This window comes from Entelurus aequoreus, linkage group LG09 (assembly GCF_033978785.1).
Source record: "Entelurus aequoreus isolate RoL-2023_Sb linkage group LG09, RoL_Eaeq_v1.1, whole genome shotgun sequence".
NCBI classification, from domain to species: Eukaryota; Metazoa; Chordata; class Actinopteri; order Syngnathiformes; family Syngnathidae; genus Entelurus; species Entelurus aequoreus.
Genome location: NC_084739.1, coordinates 51,131,643 through 51,147,788, shown reverse-complemented (window position 1 = coordinate 51,147,788; position 16,146 = coordinate 51,131,643). Strand labels below are relative to the sequence as shown.

At 39.6% G+C, this 16,146-nt stretch overlaps 1 protein-coding gene across 2 annotated transcripts in view; it reads left to right on the top strand.

The window, feature by feature from the left end:
* Positions 1–16,146, top strand: part of gbf1 (golgi brefeldin A resistant guanine nucleotide exchange factor 1) — a 236,157-nt gene that overhangs the window by 30,783 nt on the left and 189,228 nt on the right. For both annotated transcript variants that reach the window (XM_062058899.1, XM_062058897.1), the window contains exon 3: positions 6,164–6,230. In XM_062058899.1, coding sequence (XP_061914883.1) covers positions 6,164–6,230 — 67 coding nt within the window. The remainder of the gene's footprint in view (positions 1–6,163; positions 6,231–16,146) is intronic.

Genomic DNA, 16,146 nt, shown 5'->3' with positions numbered 1-16,146 from the left:
ATACATACATATACATATATACACATAGATATATACACATACACATATACATATGTACACATACACAAATATACATACATATATTCACACACACATATATATATATATATATATATATATATATATATATATATATATACACACACACACACACACACACACACACACACACACACACACACACACACACACACACACACACACACGTGTATACACATATATATACCTATATACACACATATATACATGTGTATATATACACACATATATACATACATATATACATGTATATATACACTAGGGGTGTAACGGTACACAAAAATTTCGGTTCGGTACGTACCTCGGTTTAGAGGTCACGGTTCGGTTCATTTTCGGTACAGTAAGAAAACAACAAAATATACATTTTTTGGTTATTTATTTACCTAATTTGTAAACAATGGCTTTATCCTTTTAACATTGGGAAAACTATACTAATTCTGCCCATGTTAATCAACATTAAACTGCCTCAAGTTGTTGCTCAGATTAAATATAATGACAAAACTTTTCTTCTGTATATAAAAAGTGCAACATTAAACAGTTTCAAGTCAACTCATCATGCTTAATTTATTACAGCATTTGGGAAGCCTGTAGTTGATTTTTATTATGTAAATGTTATATTTTTATCAACATGTGATAGCAGTGACCCTGCCATTCAAAACTAGGCTGCTCCATTACTAATGATTAATGTAACTATAGCTGAAAAAATAATACAATAGCAATAGGAGAGACTATTCATCCCTGAACACCATGGAGTTCATGTAGGCTTAATGATGCAGTTACATTATTATATCAACTATCAGAGACAGAAACTCTTCATTTAACATAATGTCCTTTTTTGCTGCTTCAACACAGCTCAATCAACACAGAAAAAGGTAAAGTGAAATAACAGACAGACAGGGCTTTGCTGGCCGTAACACACACACACACACACACACACACACACACACACACACACACACACACACCGCAAAATGAGCTAATGTTACGCTAAAAGCTAATTAGCCTTCACCTCAAGCCACGACTGCGAGCGAGCTGAGCTGCCGTTTGTTTCTAGAACGTCAACGGGCTCATAGTGATGTTACTAGTAGTTGACTGGGAGGTGTTTATTATAATTTGGGGAGAGTCCGCAGCCTGATGCTTACCTGCTAAACACCTACCTGCTCATCATGACGCTGTAGCACTGACTACATGGGATCTGAATACGCACTGCTGATTGGCTGTTACCGCTCTGAATACGCACTGCTGATTGGCTGTTACCGCTCTGCGTGTAACCAATCAGATGGTTGTGTGGGTGGGACAATGCTGGGTGCTGTGTAGAGTACTGACAGAGACAGAGGCAGAAAGCGGCGCAGCTTGTTAATTTAACAATGACTTTGACAAAAGCTCTGTATTTAATATTAATGCTTTTTCCTGGACTTGTTTTCTGCAATTGTAGTGGGGTACCTGACCAGGTGCTCCACCAACCTTTAACTCTACCGAACGCAATAACAATCACCTGGTCCTACGAAACTACAGCATTTACACAAAGCTTATTGATATCTACATGTGGGTCAGTGCTAAATAATTCTAACCAGCTTCATTTATGGTGTATTTCTGTGTTAAATAGATGTTTTTCTCCTTCTGAAATTACTCATTTTGACATTGTGAAGCCAAGTAATGTTGTCATCGGGTTACCTTGCCACATGAAACGAAACATTTTTATATTGCTCTTACTTCTTCTATCAGGCAATGTGCAACCAAATCCAGGCCCAGCTTTGTACAACATCAGTACTCCTGATGAATTTAGAGCTAGGTCAGGTCTTGGTTTAATTCATTCAAATATTAGAAGTCTACTGCCAAAATTAGACTTAGTCAAAATCTGGATTCAAACAACCAATGCAGACATATTTATCTTATCAGAAACCTGGCTAACCAAAGCAGTCTCTGACAAGGACATTGCTATAAATGGATATAATGTCTTCCGATGCGATCGTCCTCGAAAAGGTGGAGGAGTGGCTATGTATATCAAAAACAAATTTAATGTTACCTTATTATCATCACTGTCAATCACTAAACAATTTGAACTCCTTGCCCTGCAGCTTGAATTCTCACATGGCCAACTTCTCGCAATTGTAGGCTGTTATAGACCTCCCTTTGCCTCCACTGAAGCCCTTGCCTCGCCTTTATGAGTGGGTTAAAAGCTAGTGAACTTCTTGGTTGGTGATTTAAATTTTGACTGGTTGACTTCCTCTTCTGATAACCTTAAAGCTGTATGCAACTCACTAAACTTAACTCAATTAATCACTTCCCCAACTCGACCCAATACTAAAAACTCCTCAAAATCATCTTTACTTGATCTAATTCTAACCAACGCTCCCCATAAGTACACTGGCACTGGGGTGTTTGCCAATGACTTGAGTGACCATTGTACAATTGCAGCTGTAAGAAACTGCAAGCTACCAAAATCAAAACCCACTATTACATGCAAAAGAAATATTAAAAACTTTTGCCTCCCAGCTTTTATATACGATTTAGCTGCCTTTCAGTGGAACATAGTTGCTTTAATTGATGATATTGAGATAGCGTTGAAATACTTTTATAATGAATTTCAACGTATAGTCAATAAACATGCTCCGTTTCGAAAACTTAGAGTTAAAGGTCGAAATAATCCCTGGTTTTCCTCTGCAATTGGAAACCTTCTCAAAGAGAGAGACGTTGCTTGGGCCAGGGCTCGAAAAACAAAGACAGGCTGACTGGCTTAGCTTCCGCCAGCTTAGAAATAAATGTACTTCGCTTGTTTAAAGAACCATAAAAGCTTCTTTAAATAATGTGACAACAAATGACTTTCCAAGTCCTTTAATTACTCAATCTGGTACTTTGTCTGATAAGACAACTATATCAAATTGTTTTAATGAGTATTTTGTTTCTGCCGGATCCTTGTTTGAGTCGTTGAATCCTCAATTGTCAAATGTTGGTTTAACTAATGTTAATATACCAAATACACCACAGGCTGTAAATAGACGCAGCACCTGCACTTTTGAGTTCACACCTGTATCAATATCCGAGGTAAACAGTGCACTAAAGAGCCTGGACACAACTAAAGCAGCAGGACCTGACCAAATTGAACCCTTTTTCTTAAAATTGGCTGCTGATTTTGTTGCTGAGCCTCTCTCGCATATTTTTAACCTAAGTCTAACAAGTAAAAGCATTCCAAAAATCTGGAAATCGGCCTTTGTTCTTCCCCTGCTAAAAGGGGGTGAACCCACAAATATAAATAATTACAGACCAATTTCTAAATTATGCATTTTAGCAAAATTGTTTGAGAAGATCATCAGTAACCAGCTAGAGGATTTTTTAGAATCAAACAATATTTTATCTCCATTTCAATCTGGTTTTAGAAAACAGCATAGCACTATTACAGCTGCTCTTAAGGTCTTCAATGATTTAATCAAGGCTGTAGACGGCAAGAAATATTGTGTCGCCCTATTTATTGATTTTTCAAAAGCATTTGACACAGTAGACCACAGTCTGTTAATTCAAGCCCTTCATCACGTTGGATTATCTAAAAATGCAGCTGCTTGGTTCACAGACTATCTCTCCAGCAGAACACGATGTGTACAGGTGGCTGGGACCACCTCTTCATTACTGGACATTACCAAAGGCGTTCCACAAGGCTCAGTGCTGGGGCCCATTTTATTTTCTATCTACATAAATAATCTTTGTAATAATTTGTCAAATGCAATGTACCATTTTTATGCAGACGACACCATTATTTATTACTGTTCAACCTCCATCACTCAGGCTTTTGAGTTTTTACAAGCTGCTTTTGATGTCATCCAGGCTCGCTTATTTGATCTTAAATTGGTTTTAAATACAGATAAAAGCAAGGTAATGGTTTTCTCTCATTCAAGGGTGCTACTGGAAAATATTCCAAATATTGTAACATCAAATGGAAACCCTATAGAGCAGGTCTTAAATTACAAGTACTTGGGTTTTTAAAAAACAAACAAAAAAAAAACAAGTACTTGGGTTTTACTCTTGATCAAGAGCTTTCATTTAAAGCCCATATTAACAACTTGGTCTCTAAGCTTAGGGTAAAGCTTGGTTTCTTTTTTAGAAATAAAAACTGCTTCTCTCTTAAAGTCAGAAAGGAATTGGTGACAGCAACTATCTTGCCTGTAATTGATCATGGAGACGTGCTTTATTTTAGTGCTTCATCTAAATGCCTCCAGTCCTTGGACACTGTTTTTCACTCAGCACTAAGATGTGTTACTGGCTGTCGTAGTCTCACCCACCATTGTCAACTGTATATGAAGTCAGACTTATCTTCATTGAGTGCACGCAGATACACACATTGGCTGACTTTAATTTATAAGGCTCTTTTAGGTTTAATACCTCCATACTTGTGTACTCTGTTACAAAGAAAAAGCAGCTCTTACGCATTTCGTTCTAACAATTTGTATGTTTTAACTGTTCCTCATGTACGGACTGAATTTGGCAAAAGAGCTTTTGGCATTGCTGCCTCTATGGCATGGAATGAATTGCAGACGAAACTGAAACTTACAGAACTACTTCCATTTGGAGCCTTCCGTTCTGTCCTGAGGGACAAACAGCGAGAGACGTTTGCACAGTGCTTGTGTTTTTAAAGATGTAAATCTCTGTTGTTTTACAGTTCTCTTATGTATTTTAAAATGTATGTCTTAATGTATTTATTTTGAAAGTGCTCTGTGACATGTGCTGTTGACCTCTTGGCCAGGTCACCCTTGTGAAAGAGATCTTGATCTCAATGGGTTTTCTTATCTGGTTAAATAAAGGTTCTATCTATCTAAGACTTTAGCCTGGGCGGCTACTTAATATGTTCGTGTGGAATCTCGTTCGGTACACCTCCGAACCGAAACAAAACCCCCGTACCGAAACTTTTCAATACAAATTCACGTACCGTTACACCCCTAGTTTGGGGTCATTGTCCTGTTGGAACACCCAACTGTGCCCAAGACCCAACCTTCCGGCTGATAATTTTAGGTTGTCCTGAAGAATTTGGAGGTAATCCTCCTTTTTCATTGTCCCATTTATTCTCTGTAAAACATATAAAACATATATTCTCTGTAGAGCATAATACTACCACCACCATGCTTGACGGTAGGAATGGTGTTCCTGGGATTAAAGGCTTCACCTTTTCTCCTCCAAACCTATTGCTGGGTATTGTGGCCAAACAGCTAAATTTTTGTTTAATTTGACCACAGAACTTTCCTCCAGAAGGGCTTATCTTTGTCCATGTGATGTCAGACAAAACAAAAATGTTGCTGTTTGGCCACAATACCCAGCAACATGTTTGGAGGAAAAAAAAGGTGAGGCCTTTAATCCCATGAATACCAAGCCTACCGTCAAGCATGGTGGTGCTAGTATTATGCTCTGGGCCTGTTTTGCTGCTAATGGAACTGGTGCTTTACAGAGAGTAAATGGGACAATGAAAAAGGAGGATTACCTCCAAATTCTTCAGGACAACCTAAAATCATCAGCCCATAGGTTGGGTCTTGGGCGCAGTTGGGTGTTCCAACAGGACAATGAACTCAAACAACGTCAAAAGTGGTAAAGGAATGGCTAAATCCGGCTAAAGTTAAGGTTTTAGATTGACCTTCCCAAAGTCCTGACTTAAACCCCATTGCGAACATGTGGACAATGCTGAAGAAACAAGTCCATGTCAGAAAACCAACACATTTAGCTGAACTGCACCAAACTTCATGAATGTTGTATTTTTCACCCCTACTAATATATTTGATTAAATACTAAATACTAGTATAATATGTGTATGTATCGTATCTGCTGATGTAGTTATGTCCTAGTTGTGATATTAAAACTTGTGAGAAATTCAGTGTATTTGCTGAAATTGTGTTGCTATTAACTTAAAGGGGTATTTCTGCATCGAGTATGGACATATTGTATATAAACAGTTAGCTATAGTTGTCGCAGTAGCCTCACCTGTCAACAAAAAGACCAAGCTGCAAGGTATGAGCCACAAGCGATCATTTTTTGTGATCAGCTTTAAAATGCATTGATTGGGATCTGTATATCACAAACTTTGAAAGATTTGAAAAGGTGAAAGATTGAGCAGTTGTCATCTTCTTCTTTCATTGTTTTTTTTCAGGATGAAGAACAGGACCCCTTGTTGAACAGCTTTGGCCACCTGAAGGAAATACTCAGTGGCATAAAAGGTTTGTGGCGACCATAATCTTACACATTGAGAGTTATTAACCCAAAGGTTTTGTTGTTATACTGTAACTGTACATAAGGATCATTTTGGTACCATTTTGTTTTAGAAGGAAAAACGCACAGTGAGAATTAATCAAACTTAAAACTGACAAATGTTATGAATATTAGCTAAGGCAATTTGGACATTGCTTTCATTTTGACAGATGATGCTAAACTTTGTGAAAGGCAGGGGGACTTTCGGTATTAGTCTTATTCATGCATGGAACAATACACACAAACCTCCAGCTATGTGGCAGTTGTGCTCAGATTAATCAACATTCTGACCAGGAGATACCTCCCTTGGTTTTATCGTGACTACGGTAGGTAATCAAAATGTATCATTATTTAGAATAGGCTCTTTATTTGGAGAAAGTGCCAACCACTAGTTTGACTCATACAGATACGTAATACACATCAAGTTCTCAATAGTATTTCAATTCAGGGTGCAATCGTGGAAAAAACTGTCTCTCGGAGGAAACAACAGAATGTAATTGAGAACCACCAAGTTAAGGGTACGAACATGTTTGTCCTGGCCAGTTTCATGAGTGTATTTATACATGAAAGGCAGTTTTTGGTTTAAAAAATATATTGTACGATTTTTTTGTGGTTCTGACATTTTCCCATTAATTAAAAACTTCCGTCCTGAGCAATTTGGTTGGAAAACATGAGCATTGGTTTAGATGCTGCAAAAAAGATGTTAGCTGAAGCACTACGGTAGGAAAAACATTTGACTGACGACATGACCAAAAATCGTCAGTAAAGAGAGTACCTCCTGTATATATACATTGAGGAAAAAAGGTATTTGATCCTCTGTACGTTTATCCCCTTACAAAGATATGAACACTCCATATGTTTTATGCTAGGTTTATGTAAAGAAAAAAATCCAGAAAAAAAACAATAAAGATTATCAATTACAAATAGAGTGTGTAGAAATTATTGTTGGCAAACAGACATCAGCTGTGTGTTGTAGTTTGTCAGCAGGGTTGCAAACATGTCAGGAGGTATTTTGATGAGTGAACTATTTTAAAGTAGAATGTTTGCATCTCCATGTTTAACAGGAATGATGTTGTTGTTGGATTTATATTCAACATTTCTCTCCAAAAAACACATCTAGTCCACTTGATGGCAAACCCCTCCATTTCTTCAGCTTTCAACCAACTTCTTTGGGTGTGTATCCTAAATCCACCAGCTTGTCGGGTATTCTTCCTCACTCTTGCTTGTTTTCAGTTGGGTTTAATACCATATGTTTTGCTGTTAAATTTTTTTTTTTAAATAAAAAGAGGCCGGCCACTTCTCTAGACTTTTAAGTATCAAAATGCAGCTTGTAAAATTGTATTAACTAGTTTGCAGCTACTTTATTAAAGGCCTACTGAAATGAAATTTTTTTATTTAAACGGGGATAGCAGATCCATTCTATGTGTCATACTTGATCATTTCGCGATATTGCCATATTTTTGCTGAAAGGATTTAGTAGAGAACATCGACGATAAAGTTCGCAACTTTTGGTCGCTGATAAAAAAAAGCCTTGCCTGTACCGGAAGTAGCGTGACGTCGCAAGTTGAAAGGCTCCTCACATTTCCCCATTGTTTACACCAGCAGCGAGAGCGATTCGGACAGAGAAAGCGACGATTACCCCATTAATTTGAGCGAGGATGAAAGATTTGTGGATGAGGAACGTGAGAGTGAAGGACTAGAGTGCAATGCAGGACGTATCTTTTTTCGCTCTGACCGTAACTTAGGTACAAGGGCTCATTGGATTCCACACTTTCTCCCTTTTCTATTGTGGATCACGGATTTGTATTTTAAACCACCTCGGATACTATATCCTCTTGAAAATGAGAGTCGAGAACGCGAAATGGACATTCACAGTGACTTTTATCTCCACGACAATACATCGGCAAAGCACTTTAGCTACGGAGCTAACGTGATAGCATCGGGCTTAACTGCATATAGAAACAAAAGAAATAAACCCCTGACTGGAAGGATAGACAGAAAATCAACAATACTATTAAACCATGGACCTGTAACTACATGGTTAATGCTTTCCAGCCTGGCGAAGCTTAACAATGCTATTGCTAATGACGCCATTGAAGCTACTTAGCTACGGGACCTCACAGAGCTATGCTAAAAACATTAGCTATCCACCTATGCCAGCCAGCCCTCATCTGCTCATCAACACCCATGCTCACTTGCGTTCCAGCGATCGACGGAGCGACGAAGGACTTCACCCGATCATCGATGCGGTCGGCGGCTAGCGTCGGATAGCGCGTCTGCTATCCAAGTCAAAGTCCTCCTGGTTGTGTTGCTGCAGCCAGGCGCTAATACACCGATCCCACCTACAGCTTTCTTCTTTGCAGTCTTCATTGTTCATTAAACAAATTGCAAAAGATTCACCAACACAGATGTCCAGAATACTGTGGAATTTTGCGATGAAAACAGAGCTTTTTGTATTGGATACAATGGTGTCCGAATACTTCCGTTTCAACGATTGACGTAACGCGCATACGTCATCATACATAGACGTTTTCAACCGGAAGTTTCGCGGGAAATTTAAAATTGCACTTTATATGTTAACCCGGCCGTATTGGCATGTGTTGCAATGTTAAGATTTCATCATTGATATATAAACTATCAGACTGCGTGGTCGGTAGTAGTGGGTTTCAGTAGGCCTTTAAGTTATTGTCATTAAGTTTCTGGAAAATTACCCTACACGTTCCTAGGATTTTTGGCCCCTAGTCATACTTTTTTAGGTAATTTTTAGTGAAAACGCAAGAGAGTATTTCTATTTATCCTGAAAAAGTTCCTGCAGTGAAAATGTACTGTATGTATAGTGGGTGAGCAGAAGACTAATCAACATTTTAACCACATCAATCCATGCATAAATGAAGTCAAAAGCTTCACAAAACTGTTAACATGTGTCTTCCGCACATTGGCAGTGGCCTGGGGCCTCATGTATTATGAGTTGCGTGGGTTTCCTACTAATATTTGGCATACGTTTAAATCCAGAAAACGGCGTACGCAAGAAAAAATTCAGTTTGTGCAGGCACTAATCCAAGCACATTTCTTTGTTACATTCCAAATTGATTTCAGATGTCTGTGTGGCTGGGCATGCCCAGACCACGCTCTCTTATAAATATGTAAATCATATTGAAATTAGCCTTTTGCCTGAGCTCTGCCCAATCAGGATTTAGTATGACTCAGTAGTAGGGATGTAACGGTAAACAGTATAATGATAAACAGTAGTACAATTCCAGACGATAAGTAATACCGTTTAAATGTTTAATTACCGAAAAACCGTCATTTATTAATGCATTTTAGGCAACACTGCTTACTTCCTGAAAACTGAAGCACCACAGCGCCTGCGCATGTGCACTAGAGCCGTTCGGCTGCGACAAAACATGGCAGCGACTACACGGACTTTGATTTGAAAATGTTCCCTCAGAGTAAACGGAGCCGATCTCTTCGTTAAAGTTCATTTCAATCGCTTCTACTTCTGTGGAGTCTCGGTTTATGTTTAAGAGCACAATGCTGTTGGAGGAGAAAAATATTTGATGTTGCAGTTTCATTTTGAAAGTGCAGCTAGCGTCCTTCTGTCATCTGTTAGGACTGAGAGTTACTATGCAGCAGGTAATGTGTCGGGAACGCCACAACTTCTTAATAAAGTCTTTAGTTTGTTTAATGGGATCGTCACTTGTCCTTTATTTTAGCTGCTAACAATGTCAGTGTTCCAATAACATCAATACTAGCTCAAATGTTTTGTCATCTCATCGAATTGAACGCAGTCTGAGTTGTCGGTGAGGCATAAAGAATGTGTATTAGATGTAAGAAGTATCACTCCTGTTTATTTTTGTTGGCCAAACTGTTGCACTGAAGTACATGGTTGTTGGAGAAGAACAAAGCTTGTTTATTTGACTTAATTTTCATTAGCCAAACTGTTTTTTTGTTTTATGTTGATATTAAAAAGTAAACACAATGTTTTTTATATTACGTGTATTTTTTTGTTCCACAAAATAATTACTTTAATGACCATTCATGTGACATAGCATTTTGTTAATGTTTTATGGTGTATAATTAATACCTACACGACATATTTCTGCTCAAACTCTCAATGGATCTGTACACACATTAGGACATGTAAATGTATGTACATAACTTAAAAAATACATCTCTATGAAAATGTAAAAATAGTGATAAAGGCATTGTGTAATAAAAAAGATGACACGCTGATATTATTAATGAACAAAAACACAAATATTTGTCTTTAAATCAGTCTGTAAATGTGTACCCAGTTCTTGTTTTTAAAAAATCACTGAAGATATGGAGACTATATATTTATTCAGCCCTAAAAAAAAGTTTATTCATTCCTATGATGACTAAAAGTCAATTTCTAACCAGAAGCTAGACTGTAATCTTGGTATCTGTACTTGTAGTAATAATTATACTGTGCATTACAGTATTTTATATGCTGTGTTTAGTCTGACAAACTCAAGCTGGCTTGGATAACACTGCATGTTGTCATGTCTTTGCAATGAGAGACCAGCAGCTCTCCACCAAGAGTCAATACAGTCCGGCCTAAACCCACACTGCTTTTGTCTGTCTCTAGAGAATGCCTCTGCTATTGTGAGATGGACAGGCACTGCTGGCTTAGAAATTTACCATGTTGGTTGACCCCTCCTTTTTCCCTTGCACTGATGCCAATACATTTTATTGGCGAAAACAAAAGCATGCACTGTTATACTTCAACTGCTTTTTTAACTATTGTATTTACCTTATTCGGGGAGACTAAAATAATAATAAATGAAGGTTGTTTGTACCTAGTTGCACCCATAAGACCAATTTCAAAGGGTGCAGCTATCGATTATTTTAGTAATCGAGTAATCTATCAATTAGTTTGTTCAATTAATCGAGTAATCTGATAAAACACAACTTTCATTCTTCTTTTTCTAATAAATTCACATCATTAACATTAAATTTGCACTTTTAACATGTCTTCATTATAAAAATAAAAAAAACACTAAACAAAAAAGCCTTAGCTCATTGCCACCACAGATCACGGCACCCACACCAGCACTCTCATGTGCGCTCTATTACTACGGCCATGTGAAAACTATGTTTGTGTATTTGACATTCCAGGCACTCCATGCAGTCTGGATTTTACCCATTTTTTATTAGTTACAGTCATTAAACGATGAATCGAAGCAACAGAATATAAATCAAAGATTTTCCAATCAAAATAATTAATTTAATAATACATTGTCGCAGCCCTAAATTAAAGACAATGACAGATCAAGTTACGACAGCATTGGTGTGTGTTCAGTGCCTTACTTTTTTTCTTACATTGCCTTGTTCTTTTCATCAGCATAACATTGTAGATCTTATTACTTGCTTTTTGTTCAGAAGTTTGGTAATTTGTTAGAAAATGTTGTCGGTGTGCTGTGCTGAGCTGGTGATGTTAGGCCTCACATTGTCCCAGATGTGAGCGCTGTAATTCCATTCACTCAAGTGTGTGTCCTATCAATCCAACAACAAAAAGCAAAAAGTGAAGGAAATATGAATTAGTTCCCTTAAGATTTGTCGGCGAGGCCAGGTCTGTTGCTTTGTTGCTTCTTTAGCTATCATCTTCTGTGTCTGTGTGCTCTGTAGGACTTACAATGATTGACAGGACCATATGCCACTGAGCTGCAGCATAGTGCAGCTGGAAGTATATCGTCTGTGATTTTAGTTGCATAAATATAGCAGGTTGTCTTGTCAAGAAGAGAGATAAATTGTTCTGGGAAAGTGTTCCGTTCTTTTTGAAAGGAGGAGAAAAGTTTCCATAAACTCCTTCAAAATTCTCTCTGGACTGAAACAAAGAAAACACCATTGGGGAAGCGGTGTCACTGATTGAACATGTGGTGTGATCCCTCAGTTCCACATTCTCACTCAGTCGAACAAAGCAGGGCCCTCATTGGTGGAGGGATGTTGTGGCTGCCAGTGAGTTGAGCTTTGAGATAAACCAATGTGTAAGCTGAATCATGAATTTAACAAAGGGTTGCATTGCATTATGTTTGCCATATATCCACCAAACCGTCAGTCTGGTTCTCTTAGGTTTCAGAAGTCTGATCTGATGTGAGTTTGGTGTAGGTGGGGTTGCATCGGTGGCATTTGAACACCATGCCAACTAGTAATGAAAAGATCAACCTGCAAATAATGTGACATGTTAGAGTGCTGCATGCTAGCATTATTCTGAAACAAAACACAAGCAATTCAATATGATTTGTCATAAACCACAGTATATAACCTTCAATAAAAGAAACTAAACATGGCACATTTCTCAAAGACTGGTGCAGTATTTCAGTACGAAACAGTGATACAAGTGCATACAGTACAGAGTAGACAACCAAATTGTTTGATATTCCATCCTATCTATTTTCTATACTGTTGACGGTCAGGGTGACTACATCCTAATTGTTTGCTACATCACGCATGTGCGTGTCCAGGTCTGAAACTTGGGGACCTCATTGCTAGTTACTGTGATACCAACCACCAGGGAACCCTCTGTAAAAACAAATAGAGGTTACAGAACGATGGTGGGGGGCAGACAGACACTGACTTGACTGCTTAAGTCATGGTGTTTGTCTTTCTAATTATTTGAACTGTTAACCAAACATAGGAACGTTTGTTTTTAAGTGCTGATAGTTTTCTCTGCAGTTGTTAATGATGCAAATAAGATGAGGCTATGTAGTTTAACTGGAACGCCCAAAGGGCAGCCAAATGGCTGGATTAACTCAGGTGTAAACAGCCCATCTTCAATCAATCAATCAATCAATGTTTATTTATATAGCCCTAAATCACAAGTGTCTCAAAGGGCTGTACAAGCCACAACGACATCCTCGGTGTCGAGTGGGTCTGACATTGAGACTATTGTTCTGTAAATTCTGCTGAGGATGCAGCCGTCTTCCTCTGTTTGGTCGCATAAACCGTCAGTGTGGCACCAGAATTTAAAAAACACCTCAGTGCTAAATTATGTCAGACCCACTCGACGTCCATTGCATCCGGTCTCCCCTAGAGGGGGTGGTCACCCACATATGCGGTCCTCTCCAAGGTTTCTCATAGTCATTCACATCGACGTCCCATTGGGGTTGTGAGTTTTTCATTGCCCTATGTGGGCTCTTTACCGCGGATGTCGTTGTGGCTTGTGCAGCCCTTTGAGACACTTGTGATTTAGGGCTATATAAATAAACATTGATTGATTGATTGATTTAAATTCCTTTCGGCCCAAAGTCTCTTTTGCTGATTCTGAAAGCGCCTCGCCAATCTTGTTGAAGGAGGGCGGTCTTCCGGCTGAGCAGTCGTTGCGCAAATGACAGTGATGTAAAAAAGTTATCTGTGGTAACGATTCTTCTTTTGTCCATGAATAGTTCCATGAGCTTCATCATTACATTTTCTGACAGTCTCTCCCCCCTGAGATGTCTGGTGTCTTTACCAGGATATGGAATGATATTGCACACATACTTGGATTTCAAGTCACATGCCACCCAGAACTTGATGCCAAACTTGTCAGGTTTCATTGCAAAGTACTGCAGGAAACCGCAGTGAGTCTTTGTTGGAAAAAGTTACTCGTCAATGGTGATGTGCCTGCCTGTTTTATAGGATGTGATGCAGTTATCAACAAAAGACCCCAAACATCCGAGAATGCAGCAAACCCGTCAGTCCCAACTCGTTCACTGCGCGTGTCCTTCTCATCAAAGCGTAGGTGTCGCAGGATGTCTTTGATCAGTGGCTGTCCCAGTTTAGCTGACCATGCGTCATGCAATAATGGAAGTTTGGTCACCCCCGCAGAATGAGGATGGCATTAGTTCAGGGAGAGCCATGAACTAATTGTCATGCTGTGTCTGGCGTCAATGCTGAACAGTCCACTCCTGAACTGTTCAAAGCATGTCAATAGTGACTAAACAAAGGAAACTGTAAGCGACTCAACACCATTATTCTGAAAAATGTTCACTTCATAAAAAAGTACGGCAATAAAACTCTTCAAAATAAATCAAATAAAACATTCAAAAATAAAAACACTAAAAGTCAATGGCAGTATTGCACAAGGCCACTTGAATATGGACTACATAAGAAACAGTATTTCTAATCAGATCAGAAATACCGTATTTACAGCTAATATTACTTACAGTAAGACAATAACTCACAGTCAATGTCTGAAGCTTCCCTCTATTCAAGCATACTCCTGATCCGAGAATGCAAGTGGTCCACCACATTCTGATGTAATGGCTGCATTTCCAAAAAAAGTGGCTAATTGTCATCGTTGATAGGATAAACCTTATCCATCCCACAACGGGGAAATTAGACTTAGACTTAGACTTCCTTTTATTGTCATTCAAATTTGAACTTTGCAGTACAGATAAGAACAACATTTTGTTGCATTAGCTCATGGTAGTGCAGGATAAAAGAGCAATAAGGTGCAGATACAAATAAATAGATTACTGTACAGATAAATATAATGCACTTTTGCATATGCATCCACGTTTATGGATGTATGTTATAATGTCTTTATATTCCAGCGAGCTAAACCATTTTTGGGGGGAATTGAGGGGATTATTTTAATGCGTTCAAGAGTCTTACGGTCTGAGGGAAGAAGCTGTTACAGAACCTGGCGGTTCTGCTACGGAGGCTGCGGAACCTCTTTCTAGAGTCCAGCAGTGAAAACAGTCCTTGGTGGGGGTGGGAGGAGTCTCTGCAGATTTTCTGAGCCCTGGTCAGGCAGCGGCTTTTTGCGATCTCCTGGATAGGAGGAAGAGGAGTCCTGATGATCTTTTCTGCCATCCTCACCACTTTCTGCAGAGACTTCCAGTCTGAGGCACTGCAGGCTCCAGTCCAGACAGAGATGCAGTTGGTCAGTAGGCTCTCTATAGTGCCTCTGTAGAATGTGGTGAGAACGGGGGGAGGGAGCTGTGCTCTTTTCATCCGACGCAAAAAGTGCATGCGCTGCTGAGCTCTTTTTACAAGAGCTCCGGTGTTTAGGGACCAGGTCATATTGTCAGTTATCTGCACCCCCAGGAACTTGGTGCTGCTTACCATCTCCACCGCTGTGCCGTTGATGAAGAGTGGAGTGTGGCTGGACTGGTGCTTTCTAAGTCGACGATGATCTCCTTGGTCTTGTTGACGTTCAGGACCAGGTTGTGTTGGTTCTGCACCAATCAGCCAGATGTTTCACCTCCTCCTTGTAGTCCATGTCGTTGTTGTCACGGATGAGGCCCACTACTGTTGTGTCGTCCGCATACCTGGCGCAGCAGTCATGGGTCAATAAACGTGACAGCAGTGGACTCAGGACGCAGCCTTGGGGGAAGCCGTTGCTCAGGGAGATGGCACTGGAGGTGTTCTCGCCCACTCTCACAGACTGGGGTCTGTCTGTGAGGAAGTCAAGCAGCCAGTTGCATAGGGGGGTACTGAATCCAAGGGGGGCCAGTTTGCTCACCGAGTGCTGCGGGATGATGGTGTTGAACGCCAAGCTGAAGTCCAGAAACAACATCCGCACGTGTGTGTCCTTTCCTTCCAGCTGTTCTAAGCTCAGGTGGAGTGCAGAGGAGATTGCGTCCTCTGTGGAGCGGTTAGGGCGATAAGCAAACTGGTATGGGTCGAATGTGGAGGGAAGTCTGGAGACAATGTATTCCTTTACCAGCCTCTCAAAGGACTTCATTATGATGGGGGTGAGTGCCACGGGGCGATAATCATTGAGAGAGGAGATAGTGGGTTTTTTTAGGCACTGGAATGATTGTGGCCGTCTTAAAACATAATGGTACCACAGCCTGGGTCAGCGAGGTGTTATAGATGTCTGTGTGAACCCCAGCCAGCTGGTCTGCACATCCCTTAAGCACCCTGCCTGGAATGGTG